This window comes from Apostichopus japonicus, chromosome 4 (assembly GCF_037975245.1).
Source record: "Apostichopus japonicus isolate 1M-3 chromosome 4, ASM3797524v1, whole genome shotgun sequence".
NCBI classification, from domain to species: Eukaryota; Metazoa; Echinodermata; class Holothuroidea; order Aspidochirotida; family Stichopodidae; genus Apostichopus; species Apostichopus japonicus.
In genome coordinates this window covers 8,388,820-8,403,075 of record NC_092564.1, presented here as the reverse complement: position 1 = coordinate 8,403,075, position 14,256 = coordinate 8,388,820, and the positions used below count along the sequence as shown (strand labels likewise).

The window sequence follows — 14,256 nt, the reverse complement described above, 5'->3', positions numbered from 1 at the left end:
CAACTCGTGGTCTGTCTGACTAGTCTACTAAAACACAAGCTAGTGGAGCAGCTGTATGGTAAAGTGATCTCACAGGTCTAAGATATAATCTGCTAAACTAGACTATAAGAGCAAGGTGATTATGGACACTCGGTAAGACCAGATAAATCTATCGCGTTATGGGTTTGTGACAGTTGAACAATGATGCAGGTAGAAAAAATTTATAATGGCAGTTTTAATATTGTATTTGGCAAATGCCATGCAATCTGTGGTGATTTTATATGAATTCAGAAGTTTTGATATCTATCTGGTATGATTTTAAAATGTAAAGAACAATAATAAGAATTTGAGTAGAAAGTCTAAAAATATAACCTATCCATCTACATCATTGTTCAACTTCTTGTGCATGATTTGGAGATTATTATTGCATTAATCATTCTCTCTAATGCTTATTTTAAAGTCCCAATAGGTGGTTGCTATGGTTACTAGAATTAGTAAAGACCCAATCAAATATCTCAAAGCAAGAAAAACAATGCACCTTATTCGAAGGAAGTGTTAATTGCAATCTGCGAGACCAGTCTGTGGTCTGATTGAACTCTGAGGCAGCAGTGTCATTGTGTTTCTGTTGTTGTGTGTCGTAGTAAATTTCCCGAATCAGTTAATCCAAACTTGTGGAATCTAAGATTGTATCCTCTTTAATAATTTCCTATTGGGACTTCCAAGTATCTTCTCTCTTAATATGTTCCCTCACATTATTTTTGCCTTATTATTGCATTAATAATATATTTTATATCAACCAGCTTTTTAACTTTTCTTTTCCAAAATCTCTGGAGATTTCGAATGATGTTTGTTGTTTGTTAACCGAAGTTTAACCGAAGTCCTATTTAATGGAGATGTAAACCCAACCATCATATTTAACCTTTAAGTGGCTTTAAAACCTCTGACAATATGAAAATTAAAAAATGTGCCTTGTTTTGCCACTGCAGTGATATAGCACAATTGACCACAGCAGATAAGACATTGAAGCTGCAGTATGAGATAAAGATGAGATCTTGGTTTATGTCTTGTGTAATGGCGTTAGATACACGAGCTACAAAATTTAAAAGAAAAGGAAAAGATTCCTTGCCATATTTATCTCTTAAACCTTCCGTGGTCAGTCACTGGTTTAAGTTGAAATTTTTCAAAGAACCTGTATTTAAACTGCATAACCCACATTCTCATTCATGGAAAGTTTCATTCTGTGAACTTTCTTCATTCGATTAAAAAGTTCATGGCTGCATCTTGCTTTTGTGTCTGAACCAGCTACCTCCATCCTACCGATGTTTAGAAAAAATAGCCAAGAGGACTGCATTAATGGTTCCTTATCCCTCAAGTTTTATTTACATTTATTTACATTATATGTACTGTTCATAAAGACTAACAGTTGTCTGGCCTGAAAGTCAATTTTTTAGCAGTCTTGTTTTCTTGTGATTTCTGACCTCTCATCCACTCCCAGAGCTTCTTCTCCTTACCGCAAACAATTCCGTGGATTATTGTATTTTCTGAAGCAAATTTGTTCTGATAATTATCAACATGCAAAATAAAGTCCTTGAAGGTTATAACAAACTTGAACAAAGTAGTAACATTAAACATTAATTGTGATAGTGAAGATAGGCAATTAGTCGTAAACTGTTCCAATATTTACAAAATAGAAGTATTTGATACAAAACAATAATAGTCATCGTTTGTCAACACATTTTCTGGTGGTTGAGTCTGAACTGTGTCAATGTTTAGTCCCTTTGCATGTCTGTTATTCTACCCTGCTTTGTGCCGATTTGTAAACAAAAAAGGAAACAAAATGGCAGGAATATGCTGCTGTACTCATTTGTAAGAATGATTTTTATCAGTATCACCTTCAAATTGACTTCAAAATTACTTGCAACTTTAGTTCCATCCGCTTGAGTAAAGTTTTTTAAGCTTAGGCATTTCTGTTGTAGACGCTCATGAAATACATCATTTTTTTGTGCCCAAGTGTATTTACCATGGCAACAAGAGATGCTACAAGCTGCTTAAATAGAAAATAAAAATATTGTGGTTCATACTTTATAAAGTAGATTTGTTTATCAAAACAACCTGTGACAATTACAAAAAACAAAACAAAAAAGATTAAAAGTGCAGAGAGATTTTGCTGGAAGCTTTTGATTAGCGATTGGTTTGATAGTAATTTTCAAATGAAAGCTAAAGCATGTATTCCTTTGTTACACCACATGACTGCTTTGTATACAGTTTGTGTTACATGTATGTTGTTAGGATATTATCATTTCCAAAACTCAACTAAATGGGTCACCCCAGTCTGAAATGCATACTTTTCTTTGTTGACCTCACAGTGGCATAGATACAGACCATTTTGTCTTTTTCAGTGCATGCACATTTGGTCTTGCAGAAATCTTGAAGTTTAATGAGAATAGCTTTTTTAAATTCCAATTGATATTTTCTTGACAGCTGTCTTCATCGACGACTTTACAACAAATCCTATTGACATCGATCTTGTGGAGGGAAGGAGATCCAACCCTGTTAACTTTCAGGGTACTGCCTCCTCTACCGATGAAAGTGGCACCGTCCCATCTGGGTTCGACCTCTGGACTGTATCCTTTTGGGGTAGCAAGAAACCTAATGGCAAGGGTGAACAACAGAATCCTCAAGAACAAGTACTGGATCCATACTATGCCTCTACTCCCCTCTACAACCCTGGCGATAACATCGACATGAGCCGCATCTTTTCAAATTTTGATATGGACGGTCTTCAGTGTGATGATGTCCCATACCTCTGCGCTAAATTCAACAGGGATCCCAACTCCAGACCTCCATTTGAGATGGAAGCTGTACCAGATGAGAGGGTTCTCACTTCTTGCTTCCCTGTACCAGAAGATTCTTGCAAAGGTAGTATGCTCATGTTAAATGATATGTGACAATGTATGCCCCAATGTATGCCCATGCTCTGTCATAACTTCCTATATAGAACTGTTAAGTATTTAGATTTGTGCAAGGATTTTGCAGTGCAAGTTCATGTATTTTATTTAGGGTGTATTGGATGACGCTCTCTTTGAGTCAAAGATAACTTACTACAATGGCAATGTCTGAAATATCAAATAATGCAATGGTAGGTTATCTCTTCTTCTAGTGACTTGCATGGATATAAAATCAATAAACTATTGTGGCTTTTGATTAAATGCTTTGGACATAGTCTTCCTTCTATAAGTTTACCTTAGCTAACCCCCCACCGCAAAAAAGAAAAAGAAAAAAGAGAAAGCTCCTTTTTCTAAATGATTGAAAAGATAATCACAGATATAATTGTTTTTTGGGGACTTGGCAATAGCTTGCAAATGAATTTCACCTTTAGTTGACTCTTGTTCCCCCTCTTTAGTAGTACAGTGCTTGGTTACTCATCTGCTCAGTTTTGATTCATCTGACTCGTCAGACTTGTCAAGTTATCTCTCATCTCTCATTTGTTTTTCTTTCTGGTCATCTTCAGGTGTTATTGCAACCGATCTCGACTTTGATATTGAGTTTGATAAGATCGTTCCTGGAGTACCAGATGATGTCACTTTCGACATTGACCTATCGACCTTGTACACGTCGGCAGGCGCCGACGGAAACAACTTGTGGAGGGTCGGTTTCTTCACCAGTCCCGATGAAATAGGTTCGGTCAAGTCAAATTACGATCCACAGATCCTGACTCGTTCTTCGTCTAGCACCGACTTGGAACCAGGCGAAGCTCTCAAACTGGACAACGTGAACACTCAGGTCGATCTGACCGGACTCGGCTGTGAAGAGGATATGAAATTCGTCTGTCTGGAATTCGCCAAGGGACAGAGAGCCAATCCCGATTTTAAATTTGAAGTCTCCGGAGGCGGAGATGTATTAGTCAAATGTATCGAACAGGAGTGCGAGAAACGTAAGTGGAAATATCGAAAGTTTGACTTGCCACTAAAGTTTTGGGTAACCTTGTTCTTCTAATAAACTAGAGAAGAAGAAAGAAGCCTGTGGCTTGTCTTCTAGGACAATATAAGCAGAGCTATGTATAGGCATTTTTCTCTGTTTTGGATCTGTCTTACAGTTTTTTTGTTGTTGGGGGGGGGGGGGGAAATAGGCTAGATATTTCATTGAATTATGTATAGTTTGGGAGATCTGTTCTAGGTTTGACACCGTCTACCTTAAAGTAGCCATGTGGGTTGTATCAAATTCTTTCTTACTTTGGATTGAAAATTTTACTCTAGAATCTTTACCCTGTCATATGATATCCTACCTGGTGTTTGAAACGTCTATCTATTTTATTAACGATCCAGGTTTTCCTCGCAAGTATAAACTATAAAGTTCATACACATTTTCTTTTATTCGGTATAGTTCTGTGATATTTTTTTAAGGATCGAAGAACATATTAACTTAAATTCTACTGATTTTGTCCTTGCAGCTATTGTCGTCACTGAGTTGGAGGTGCAACCATATGGTACCATCACGGTCACAGAAGGTAACCCCACCAACAGGGTACTGTTCAGTCTGACAGGTGTCACAGATAAGGATGAGAGCGGAAAGGCTATCGGTGATGATCTGTGGGATCTAGATACCTGGGGCAGTACCACGGAGGACTGCTCGGGAACCAAGCACAACCCCAAAACCCAGAACAATCTACAGCAGTCGCAGATGGATCGGGACGTCTATGAGGGCCAGGATGTCTCTCTCGGTGCGGTGGATACAGAATTTGACATGTCCGGTCTCAACTGTGAGGAAGTTAAATATTTCTGTGCTCATCTGAAAAAGAACGCCAAGGCAGAACCAGATTTTGAGTTTGAGACCAAACCAGACGAAAGTGCCGCAATTGCTAGTTTTGCAGTGGACTGTAAAGGTAAGGGTAATTTATAAATGTACCCGGTCAGTCTGCAGTTAGGAATGCCACGTGACCGTACCACATGTTATTCCCACCACATTGCTACATGGTTTATAGACAATGGTTAAATACAAATGGCATATGGGTCCTAACTCGCCAGTTGTTAGCATAGGGTTATTACATAGGGTTACAGTGGCGATCGTGTTCATGGTCAAGGCTCTTTGTACCCGATTCTGAAAAGACGTGACATGTAAGTCGTAAGGCAGTCAGCTTCTCTGGCATGGACATGTGGGCTGCTTAATGTCGTAAAATAAACTGCGTTCCTTGCCCGTATTACTTCACATGTCTTCAGTTCCCCACTTCATCTCCTCCTCCTCCTCCACCAGGTATAATGATCGACACCACCACGCTGAACATAGACTCTTCCAATGAGATTATTACCGGCCAGAACAATGTGATCACCATCAATGTTGACTCATACTCCAACCCATCTGGTGGTGAGGTGGATGGCAACGACCTCTGGAAATTGACCACCTTCTTGAGCTCCAGCCCGATCGGTGAAGGACCCAAAAATGTCCTCGATGAGCAGATCTTGACACCCCAGGAGTCCAGTACTCCTCTGGAGAGCGGACAGAAGTTGGGATTCAACAACATGGCCGTTCTACTTGAGGTTGATGACTTGAAGTGCGATTCTTCTCCGTACCTCTGTGTTGAAATTGCTCGAGGGGATAACCCCTCTACAGACTTTACTCTGGCAGGCTCAAGGCCAGATTCTATGCTTGACTGTAAAATGTTGGAATGTAAACGTCGTAAGTTTCCCCTGCGCTGTGCTCCAACTGAGTGTAGTGAAGTTTCTCTTTTTGTAAGTCCATCAAGAGGACAGATGGTGAGGAACTCCAAGTATGCATCAAATGTATTTGCATATGACACAAATTTTGAGAAATTTGATCTCAATGTGTAACAAAGTCCTTGCTCTCAATGTTGTTTGAAAAGAGCAGTGTGAATCCATGTCAAATCTTTTCATTAAAGAGAATGAAAAAGAAGACAACCAGATTTAAAAAAAAAAAACCTTAAAAAAAATACTGAAAAATGTTCATTAAGGTAGTAAATGCATATTCATGTGCAACTTGGAGTTCATTAGGTTTTGGTGAGTATGTATTTTTTTATTTGGCTGCTTTTTATGTGTGACCATAGATGAATTTCAAGAGGATTTTTATAATGCAAAAAAAAAAACATTTGACTTGTGGAGGTTTTTTCAGGTCATTTTTCAAAATGTTTTAAAGAATGATGTTTTATGAATTATGCTCATTAACTGAACAAATTTCTTCTGCTTCTCTTCTGTATTCAGCCCCAGAACTGGTGAGTGTTCAGTATTCTGTTTTAATGTTTTGTTTGAGAAGTTTTGTTTGTGTTTTATTCATGATAGTAATTATAACAGTACAAGTTTCACTCCATGAGTACAGCATAGCTCTTAAATTCCGGCTCTCCAGAATATGACCTTACTGTTGCTTAATATCTGTTAACGTTATGATGCATCCATATTGTTATTGGCTGGTAGGTTCTGCCATCATAAAAAGTTGTTAATGGAAAGAGGGGGGGGGGATCTTGTTTTAAAGGTCTTCCTTTTTATTTCCATGAAACAGACTAAAGTATGTTAAAGCACCCCTATTGAATTTGACATATTAAAGAGTTTTTGGCAAAAGATTTTTTTTCCTTACACATTTGGGAACTATTGTACAAATTGTGCAATGAATGTTTGTCATTCATTTGTAATTGGTAAACTGACAATGGTATTTAAAATATGCCTCCAATATAAGTTTGAAAGAATACATTGCTTAGTACTCTTCCTATTGCACTAGTAGTACATTTTATTGGCATGATTTTGTTTAATGATACCAAATAAATTGGCTTCTGTTTTTGTTAGATCCCAGGAGCTATGGGACCACCAGGAGACCCAGGAGATCCGGCTTACATCGTAAGTAGACAAAAATTTACTTTCTTCAGTCGGTATGCAGGGTTAAAGTTTGGTAGTTCTTCATCTGTTTTTCCTTTCAAAGGATTTAAAAAAATGGAACAGTCACGCACGGAGAGTAACACTTTTCAGATTTTGTCATTTGTCTCGAAGAATCAACAAACCGTATGAAACCCCAACCAACTTTTGAATTTCCATAAAAATCCTATACCCTGTGATAAGCCCCATTGATTTAGTTAATATATGCATAAAATACAGTGATACAGTTACAAGATGACGAAAAGATTGGTGATAACATTTGCTTTACTTGTTTTTGTCAGGATTACAGCCTTCTGATCGGACCACCAGGACCCCATGGACCATATGGAGAGCCTGTGAGTCATTTTGTTGATTAAAGTGGAATATCATAAAAGAGTACCTTGTAATTATGGAAATGATATCCTATAGCCTCTGTAGTAGTCTCAAAGAGTGTCAGTGAAATGCTTGTCAAGTGTGAAACTGCCTTGGTAAGTGGAATCCCGGTCTGTGTGTCTTAACGAAAACTCTGAATGGCATAAAAATGGCAATGTCAAAGTTGTTTCATATAAATTCCACCCTTTATATATATATATATATGTTCTGCAAAATTTTTCCTCAATCTGAATTTGTATCGCAAGTACATTACCATGTACTCGTCATATCACTAATTGACTAGTTAAGTGCATCTGTAAATCTGGAATAAAAATATGGGGCGATAATTGGCTGCTTACATGGAGTTTGCTGTATATGTCAATGAAATCATGGAATATTGGAATAAAACATATGGCCGATATTTTTGGCGGCACACAAGTGCGAAAGTTTTATGTCGTGTAAACCAAGAAACGTCTTTAGTGCTGTTTCCAAATAGTATAACTGTCAGCTAACCCACCCTTTTCTATTCACATGACGACTATGATGTGAAAGACACATTGTTGAATTCTTTTTGTTTGTCTTTTTTGCTCAGGGAAACCGTGGTGAACCAGGTTATCGTGGACCAACCGGTATGCAAGGTTTACCCGTAAGTACAAGAAAACTGGTACTAACATTTATTTAAAAGAGCATGTAGACAAGGATTTTACATTCAAGAGATAATAAAATGGAATAAGGAAAAACTTGAGGTCAGAACTGTTCTTTCTGCCTTCTTAATTCTATTAATTCTGTACAAGAATAAGTCAAAATAGCTTCAGTCATCTTTAAAGGTTGTCAATAAGTGTCCACAAATGTTACATTTGCTAAAAAAGTATCGCTCGAAGAGTTTTGAAAAGAGAACTCTCCTGGAGGTAGTTCCGAATCGCTGATTTGATTTCCAGACATTGAGTGAGGAGTGTTAGGTTAGAAAAATTCATTGTCTTAGAGAATAGGACAAAAGCTTGGAGGGTGGCAGTTAAACAGAGCCTTGAAAATTGGAGCACGAGTGAGGATGATTTGACTCCCGAGCGTATTTGACAACGGTTCAATACTTTCGAGCTTTATATCGACTGAGCTTATAACTCTGTGCTATGATCCACACAGTGTGCAATAAATTCATTCCAACTGTAAAGAGATGTTTGCTTTTACAATGACTACATGACTCCCCATGAGCACAAACTATCAACTATTTCCTTGAAGTACAGAAGATACTGTTTTCCAAGAATTTTACAGAAATTCCCCCCTTGTTTTCTTTTCAATTTAGTGGGCTGATGTAACAGATTAAGTTTTTCATCTACTTTTGAAGCCAATTCGATACAAGAACACAGCTATTAAACTAGAATTAAACGTGCTTGTTCGTTTGCCCCAAAGTTTTCATGTTTACTCTGGTCAAAGCTTGCTTTAACTCACACCACTCTCTTGCATTGCCAAGTAATCACTAAAGCTGTGAGGTGTAGAACAGATATGACCTATGTTTTAAACTGTCCAATGATGCTGTTTGCCCCCGTACACATTTCCATTTGTACCTTTCTCCAAACTAGGGACCACTAGGTCGTGATGGAAATGATGGTACTCCTGGACCTCCTGGACCACCTGGTCCACCTGGCCCACCAGGAGAGGTAAGTTCATTTCATTTGAAAAATGCTTCCATCACCAGTACCCCTTTCCTTCCCCCTCCCCTTCCCATCTACTTCGTCTCTCTCTCTCTCCCCTTCCCAAATGTCAGTTTGAGCATTTAAAATCTTTAATCCTGATGATAAAAGATCTGATCATTTAAGTTACTGGGAATCTTCAAGCGCTCCTTTTTTTTTCTCTCTCCTATTTTCTTGAGGTTTGGCAATGTTTATCCATTTGAAGTTTGTTTGTAGAGAATGTAGACAGAGAAATTAAATTCACAAAGATAACGAGTCATCGAAAACCACCCGACAGAGTATTTGGAGAACAGCGGTGGGTAGGGTGTGGGAGGTTAGTGGTGGGTAGGTGGGGGAGGTTAGTGGTGGGGAGGTGGGAGTGTGTATAAAATTACTTCATTCCTTTGGGTATGTATGGTCCTTGGTGTTATATGAATGCAGCCATACTTTCTGAAACTTTGCATTTGTCAAGCATTTCCAGTTTACTACAAGGAAGGAAAATATTCATTACTAAATTTCATTTGATCAAACTCTCCCACTTCGTTTCTCTCCATACCAGATCGCAGCCGGCGCTTCATACGGACAAGTTAGTGGCTACAAAGGACCAATTGCTGGAGCCGGAAACTATGGTCTACCAACAAATCTGGTGGTAAGCATATCTTAGAATAATTTTCCAGGCAGTGTGTACACTGCGGGGGGGGGGGGGGAGGTGGGGAACAAGATATCCTGGATTAGCTAAGACACAAGTGTGTGTTGTGGGGACGGTCTGAATTTTTAGATGATCCTTTACAGATTTCTTACTAGAATATACAAGTACATATTCTACTACACAGCTAGAAACGAAAGGAAAGTGATTGGAATATTGGATCCTGAAAAAGAATCATTGTCATTTGCTGCAAACAGTATAAATGATACTATCTCTAATGATATTTGAAATTCATTCCTGTTTTTGTTATCTTCTTCATTCCACAGAGGGGCAATCCAGGACCACAAGGTTACCGAGGTAGCCAGGGCGAAAGGGTACGTTTGGTAACACTTGTTTATTTTTTTGCTAATTTTGAAGCGACCGGTATCTCGTATAATATACCAGATTGTGTAGGGATTAAAACTGACAGAAGTGAAATTTAAATTCATTGAATTTTATACCAATAATGAACTTACTTTTTTTTAACTTATTGCCCCACCCACCCTTTGGGATTAATTTAGCACTCACATTTTTCTGTAGCAGTTTCAAGGGTTTCTTGATTTTATGTTGCTCATGAAACATTGAAATTCCTATCAATCGCAAACAAAATCTACTCTTAAAACAGCATTTTTTCATTGCGACCTGATCTTGTTATAAACTGCATGCTACAGACCATTGAAATTATTATTTGTAAAGAGAGAATTGGTGATGACAGATGTGCAGAACAAATGTAATTTTTTCTCTGAAAAAAGTGGGAAAATCTATGTTTAGACTCTAGGATTTTATCGATATTTGAATAATAAAAAATCATTTATTCCTTACAGGGACCATATGGTCTTCAAGGACCCCCAGGACCACCAGGAGAACCAGGCCCACAGGTAAAGAGATCAAACTAGTCTAAAATATGTTAATTATGTAATCTTGTTGATGGTTGTAATGTTCAATCATCAATAATTCCTCACCTGTGATACAAGAACCAAACTTTTTAGGTGTCTATGGAAGGAAACTGGTGTTTTTAAAATGTGTAGAACCATTACACAAATCTAGATGTTGCATTGTTTTAGCATTGTTTTAGCTCTCTTTTTCTACACACACTGGTTATATGTCTATTTGATAGACATTTGCAATCATAACTTACAGATTTGCATATCGTTGTCATTGTTTTCATTAATGGTATCACTGTTGTAGTATGGAATTTAGAAGCAATGTCATGTTACCTTTAAATTCTCTTAACTTTTTCCATCAGGGACCTTCTGGACATCAAGGCCCACGTGGTGATCAGGGTGAAGACGGCGCAGATGTAAGTGATAATTTGAGGTGTCTGTTTTGTTTGCTTCCTTGATTGGGGGTGGGAGGGGGGCGGGAGGGGGGGTGGGGAATTCTAGATTTTGTGACAGGAAAGACTATCCATAAATTGAGGGATATTAATGGATAGTGCATCATATTAGTGTAGATATGAATCTCATGGGAGCATTAAACATATGTAAACTTTCCAATGTGGCAATTTTTTTGGCAAATTAGTTACAAATGGAAGATGCAACAAAGTAGTACAGAATCAATGAAGAATATAACTAGTATTTCATGTAAGACCTGGAAATAAATATTTATTTATTTTTAATTTTTTTATTAATAAATATGAGAAATGATTATATGCCTTAAATAGGTCCATTAAATTACCAAAGCAAAATGATAGTCTATTTAGATGTATTACATAAAAAGAAAAAAAATAATAAAAATCAGATAGACGATTAAACCATCTTGCAAAAATTTTGCCCTGAGAGTAAGCTGTAAAAGACATCGGTCCAATGTTTGTTTGCATAAATCCGGAAAAATCAGCATTTTATATTTGGATAATAAATAATACAAGTTGAAAGGTACATATTTTTATATTGATGCTTATGTATCTCTGCTATTTTGATAGGGTCGTGATGGTGCCATAGGCAGCCCAGGATCACCAGGATCCCAGGGTCCCCCTGGTGACAATGGACGCCCAGGAGCTCCTGGAGCACGAGGACACAAAGGTTTCACTGTAAGAATCTCTACGATTACCTTTTTGTTTTAGATTATAAAACATTCTACTTTTAAAATCTTAGAAGTGAATAAAAAAGAATACTTTATAAATGTAGCAACCACTGTCCAGCAGGACAACCTTTGAATATAAATGTTCAGCCTCTGTTCAATGAATTTCTTTGTTCCTTTATTACTTGTGTTTTCCTTTTTTAATTTTCCAAAAGAGGACTTTTTAATTCCGTACAGAGAAATACCTTGACATTATTAGCTTTTCCCAAGCTTAAAGGCAACTGAATAGTTTTCCCATTAGTATTACTGTTACATTTATGCAGGTTTCATACTTAGTGTGAACTTTCAAACTCACTTTGAAAATGTTATTTTAAGGAAGTGACTGGAGGAGGGGGGGGGGGGAGGGGAGGGGTTTGGTTGGAGGAAGAGAAAGGAAATGTCAGTCAATTTTAAAGATGACAGAATTCAAGAGGAACTACTAGGAAATGCTCCCAGTGCATTTGTGTGAGTACTCAAAGCTTCTTTGTGTGTGAGTACTCATATTTCCTTTCTGTTGATCCAAGCAGCTTCTTGATTTTACAGGGACTACCAGGTGCCAGAGGTTCCAAGGGTGACACCGGTCGACGTGGTGCTGGTGGTACTGATGGTGCAAGGGGTGCTGCTGGTGCAGCAGGAGCTGCTGTAAGTTATCCTAGTCTTTAATTCATTCCAGTAAAACACACGCATAGTATTGATGTCTTGACTAAGAATTCAAGAGAAATATCCATTGATGATGAAGTGACGATGTAAGTATGAATAAAGGATGTTGAAAGAGAAATTCAGAAACTCTTCAAAGATATTCATATTGTTTGGCTCCATATTCCTTTACACTAGGTTAAAAATCAATGTAATTAAAGTGATTTTTGATTGCTCCCATCCCACTTGCTTCTAAGATTCTATCCTTTCCACATCTTCTGTCAAATACTGCCAAATCCTGTCCAGATATCCACCACCATCGCGCGAATGTTTCCAAGTTCTGTTTCGACAGTCACCAAACGTATAAGTAGAATGGTGAAACTGTTTCGGCAGATGTGTCTCAGAAGAGGAGCCTAGGAGGAAGATGTCCAACCAAGAGCAATAGCAAGGACACTCTCCAAAGAGAAAACAGAGAAAGGAATATCAAGCATTTTGTTTAACAACATCTGTCTTCTTCATCTTCTTTCTTGCATACAGGGATCTCAAGGTAACCAAGGTGAGCGTGGTAGGCAAGGAGCTCAAGGCCTTCAGGTAAGCTATTTGTGGCTATGATCCTTGTTTTTAAATGTGAGGCACATCGAGTAAATTATCTCAGCAAATGTGAAAGACGAAATCACAAAATTGTGAAGAATGGAATTACTCTGGCTGCATGCCAGACTGAATGTTCTAACGCAGGAGGACGCTGTCATATGGTGGTTCCTTATAATGTTGGGTGTTCTGTGCTGTTTACACAATCATGTGAACAGACATAAGTGTTCAATATAGTAGTTCTCTATAATTTTGGGTGTTGTGTGTTGTTTACACAATGATATGAACAGTCATAAGTGTTCAACATAACTCTGCTTTCAAAGACTTAAAATGAAAAAGGCATGATATATATTTGGTCTCAGATGTGAAGAGACAGTTCCACATCCCTAAGAAATTGTCCTAAGAAATTTTTTCTTGTTTTTGTTTTCATTTACACAGGGCGAAAATGGAGCAAATGGAGCTACTGGCGCCACCGGAATTGCTGGACCAGCCGGAAGCATCGGACGTCCAGGTCCATCTGGCCCACAGGGTGCCAAGGTAATTTTTTTTGTTGACTCGTAGTTGCATCTCCTTCATTCTTCTTGTCAGTCCTGGCATATAGACTTTTTGATCATGTTTTGACCCTTCAATCATTTTACAGTTATTTGTTTCAAAAATTCTTAAAATTATGTTGTTGTATAAATGTCTGTAAAAAGTTCTTACATGGTAGTCCTATTGGTTTGAATGATTTGCTTGATAATATTGGTTATTGGTGGTGTGTGGTATCGTTGCTTGCAAACCATTAAAATATCAGTGGGAAAAATGATTAACTTTTTGACCAGGAGGGATATATTCTTTATTCAATGAAATTAGACAATCTTTGATGATGTAAGAAAACCCATTGATAATTTCTTAATACAAAATGTTACAATAATTAGTTATATAAAGTCACACAGCATACAAAAGCAAAGTTGCTATGGAAAAAAGAAAAAACAAATTATTTTTGATTATTCTCTTGTAACACAGGGTGATGCTGGCTACACCGGTGACCAAGGTACTACAGGTATCCAGGGTGCACCAGGCGAAAGAGGAAACCGTGGTGCCATTGGAACAACTGGTGCTCCTGTAAGTTTGTGAATGTTTTTCTCCTCTAACATCTAATAATTTACAAGTTAAAGAGCAACTCTTTGCATTTCATCCACAATTTTACCAGATCTACTGTATATCTTGTACTACAGAAAAATAAGATTGATGTTGTACAAAACCATGACAACTTCCTAGATGTAGTACATCTTCACCGAATTAATCATTATCAGCAAGAAATTGCTGAATCTACTCGATTGTCAACATTGCAATACCAATTATAGTTTATCAGAGATGTGTCGGTATAGTCACATTTAAATGGCAAATTGGAAGTTTTCGACTCCCCCCACCCCCA

At 37.7% G+C, this 14,256-nt stretch overlaps 1 protein-coding gene across 4 annotated transcripts in view; it reads left to right on the top strand.

The window, feature by feature from the left end:
* LOC139966344 (uncharacterized) overlaps window positions 1-14,256 on the top strand; it is a 63,718-nt gene that overhangs the window by 20,776 nt on the left and 28,686 nt on the right. For 3 of the 4 annotated variants that reach the window (XM_071969244.1, XM_071969248.1, XM_071969247.1), the window contains 4 exons: window positions 2,461-2,898; window positions 3,491-3,913; window positions 4,430-4,861; window positions 5,230-5,925. In XM_071969244.1, the coding sequence (XP_071825345.1) occupies window positions 2,461-2,898; window positions 3,491-3,913; window positions 4,430-4,861; window positions 5,230-5,804 (1,868 nt within the window). In that variant the 3' untranslated portion in view covers window positions 5,805-5,925. Of the gene's footprint in view, window positions 1-2,460; window positions 2,899-3,490; window positions 3,914-4,429; window positions 4,862-5,229; window positions 5,926-6,191; window positions 6,203-6,767; window positions 6,819-7,135; window positions 7,190-7,797; window positions 7,852-8,782; window positions 8,861-9,431; window positions 9,522-9,844; window positions 9,893-10,381; window positions 10,436-10,803; window positions 10,858-11,478; window positions 11,587-12,158; window positions 12,258-12,788; window positions 12,843-13,277; window positions 13,377-13,844; window positions 13,944-14,256 lie in introns of those variants that run through there. The other variant, XM_071969246.1, reaches the window with a different exon arrangement.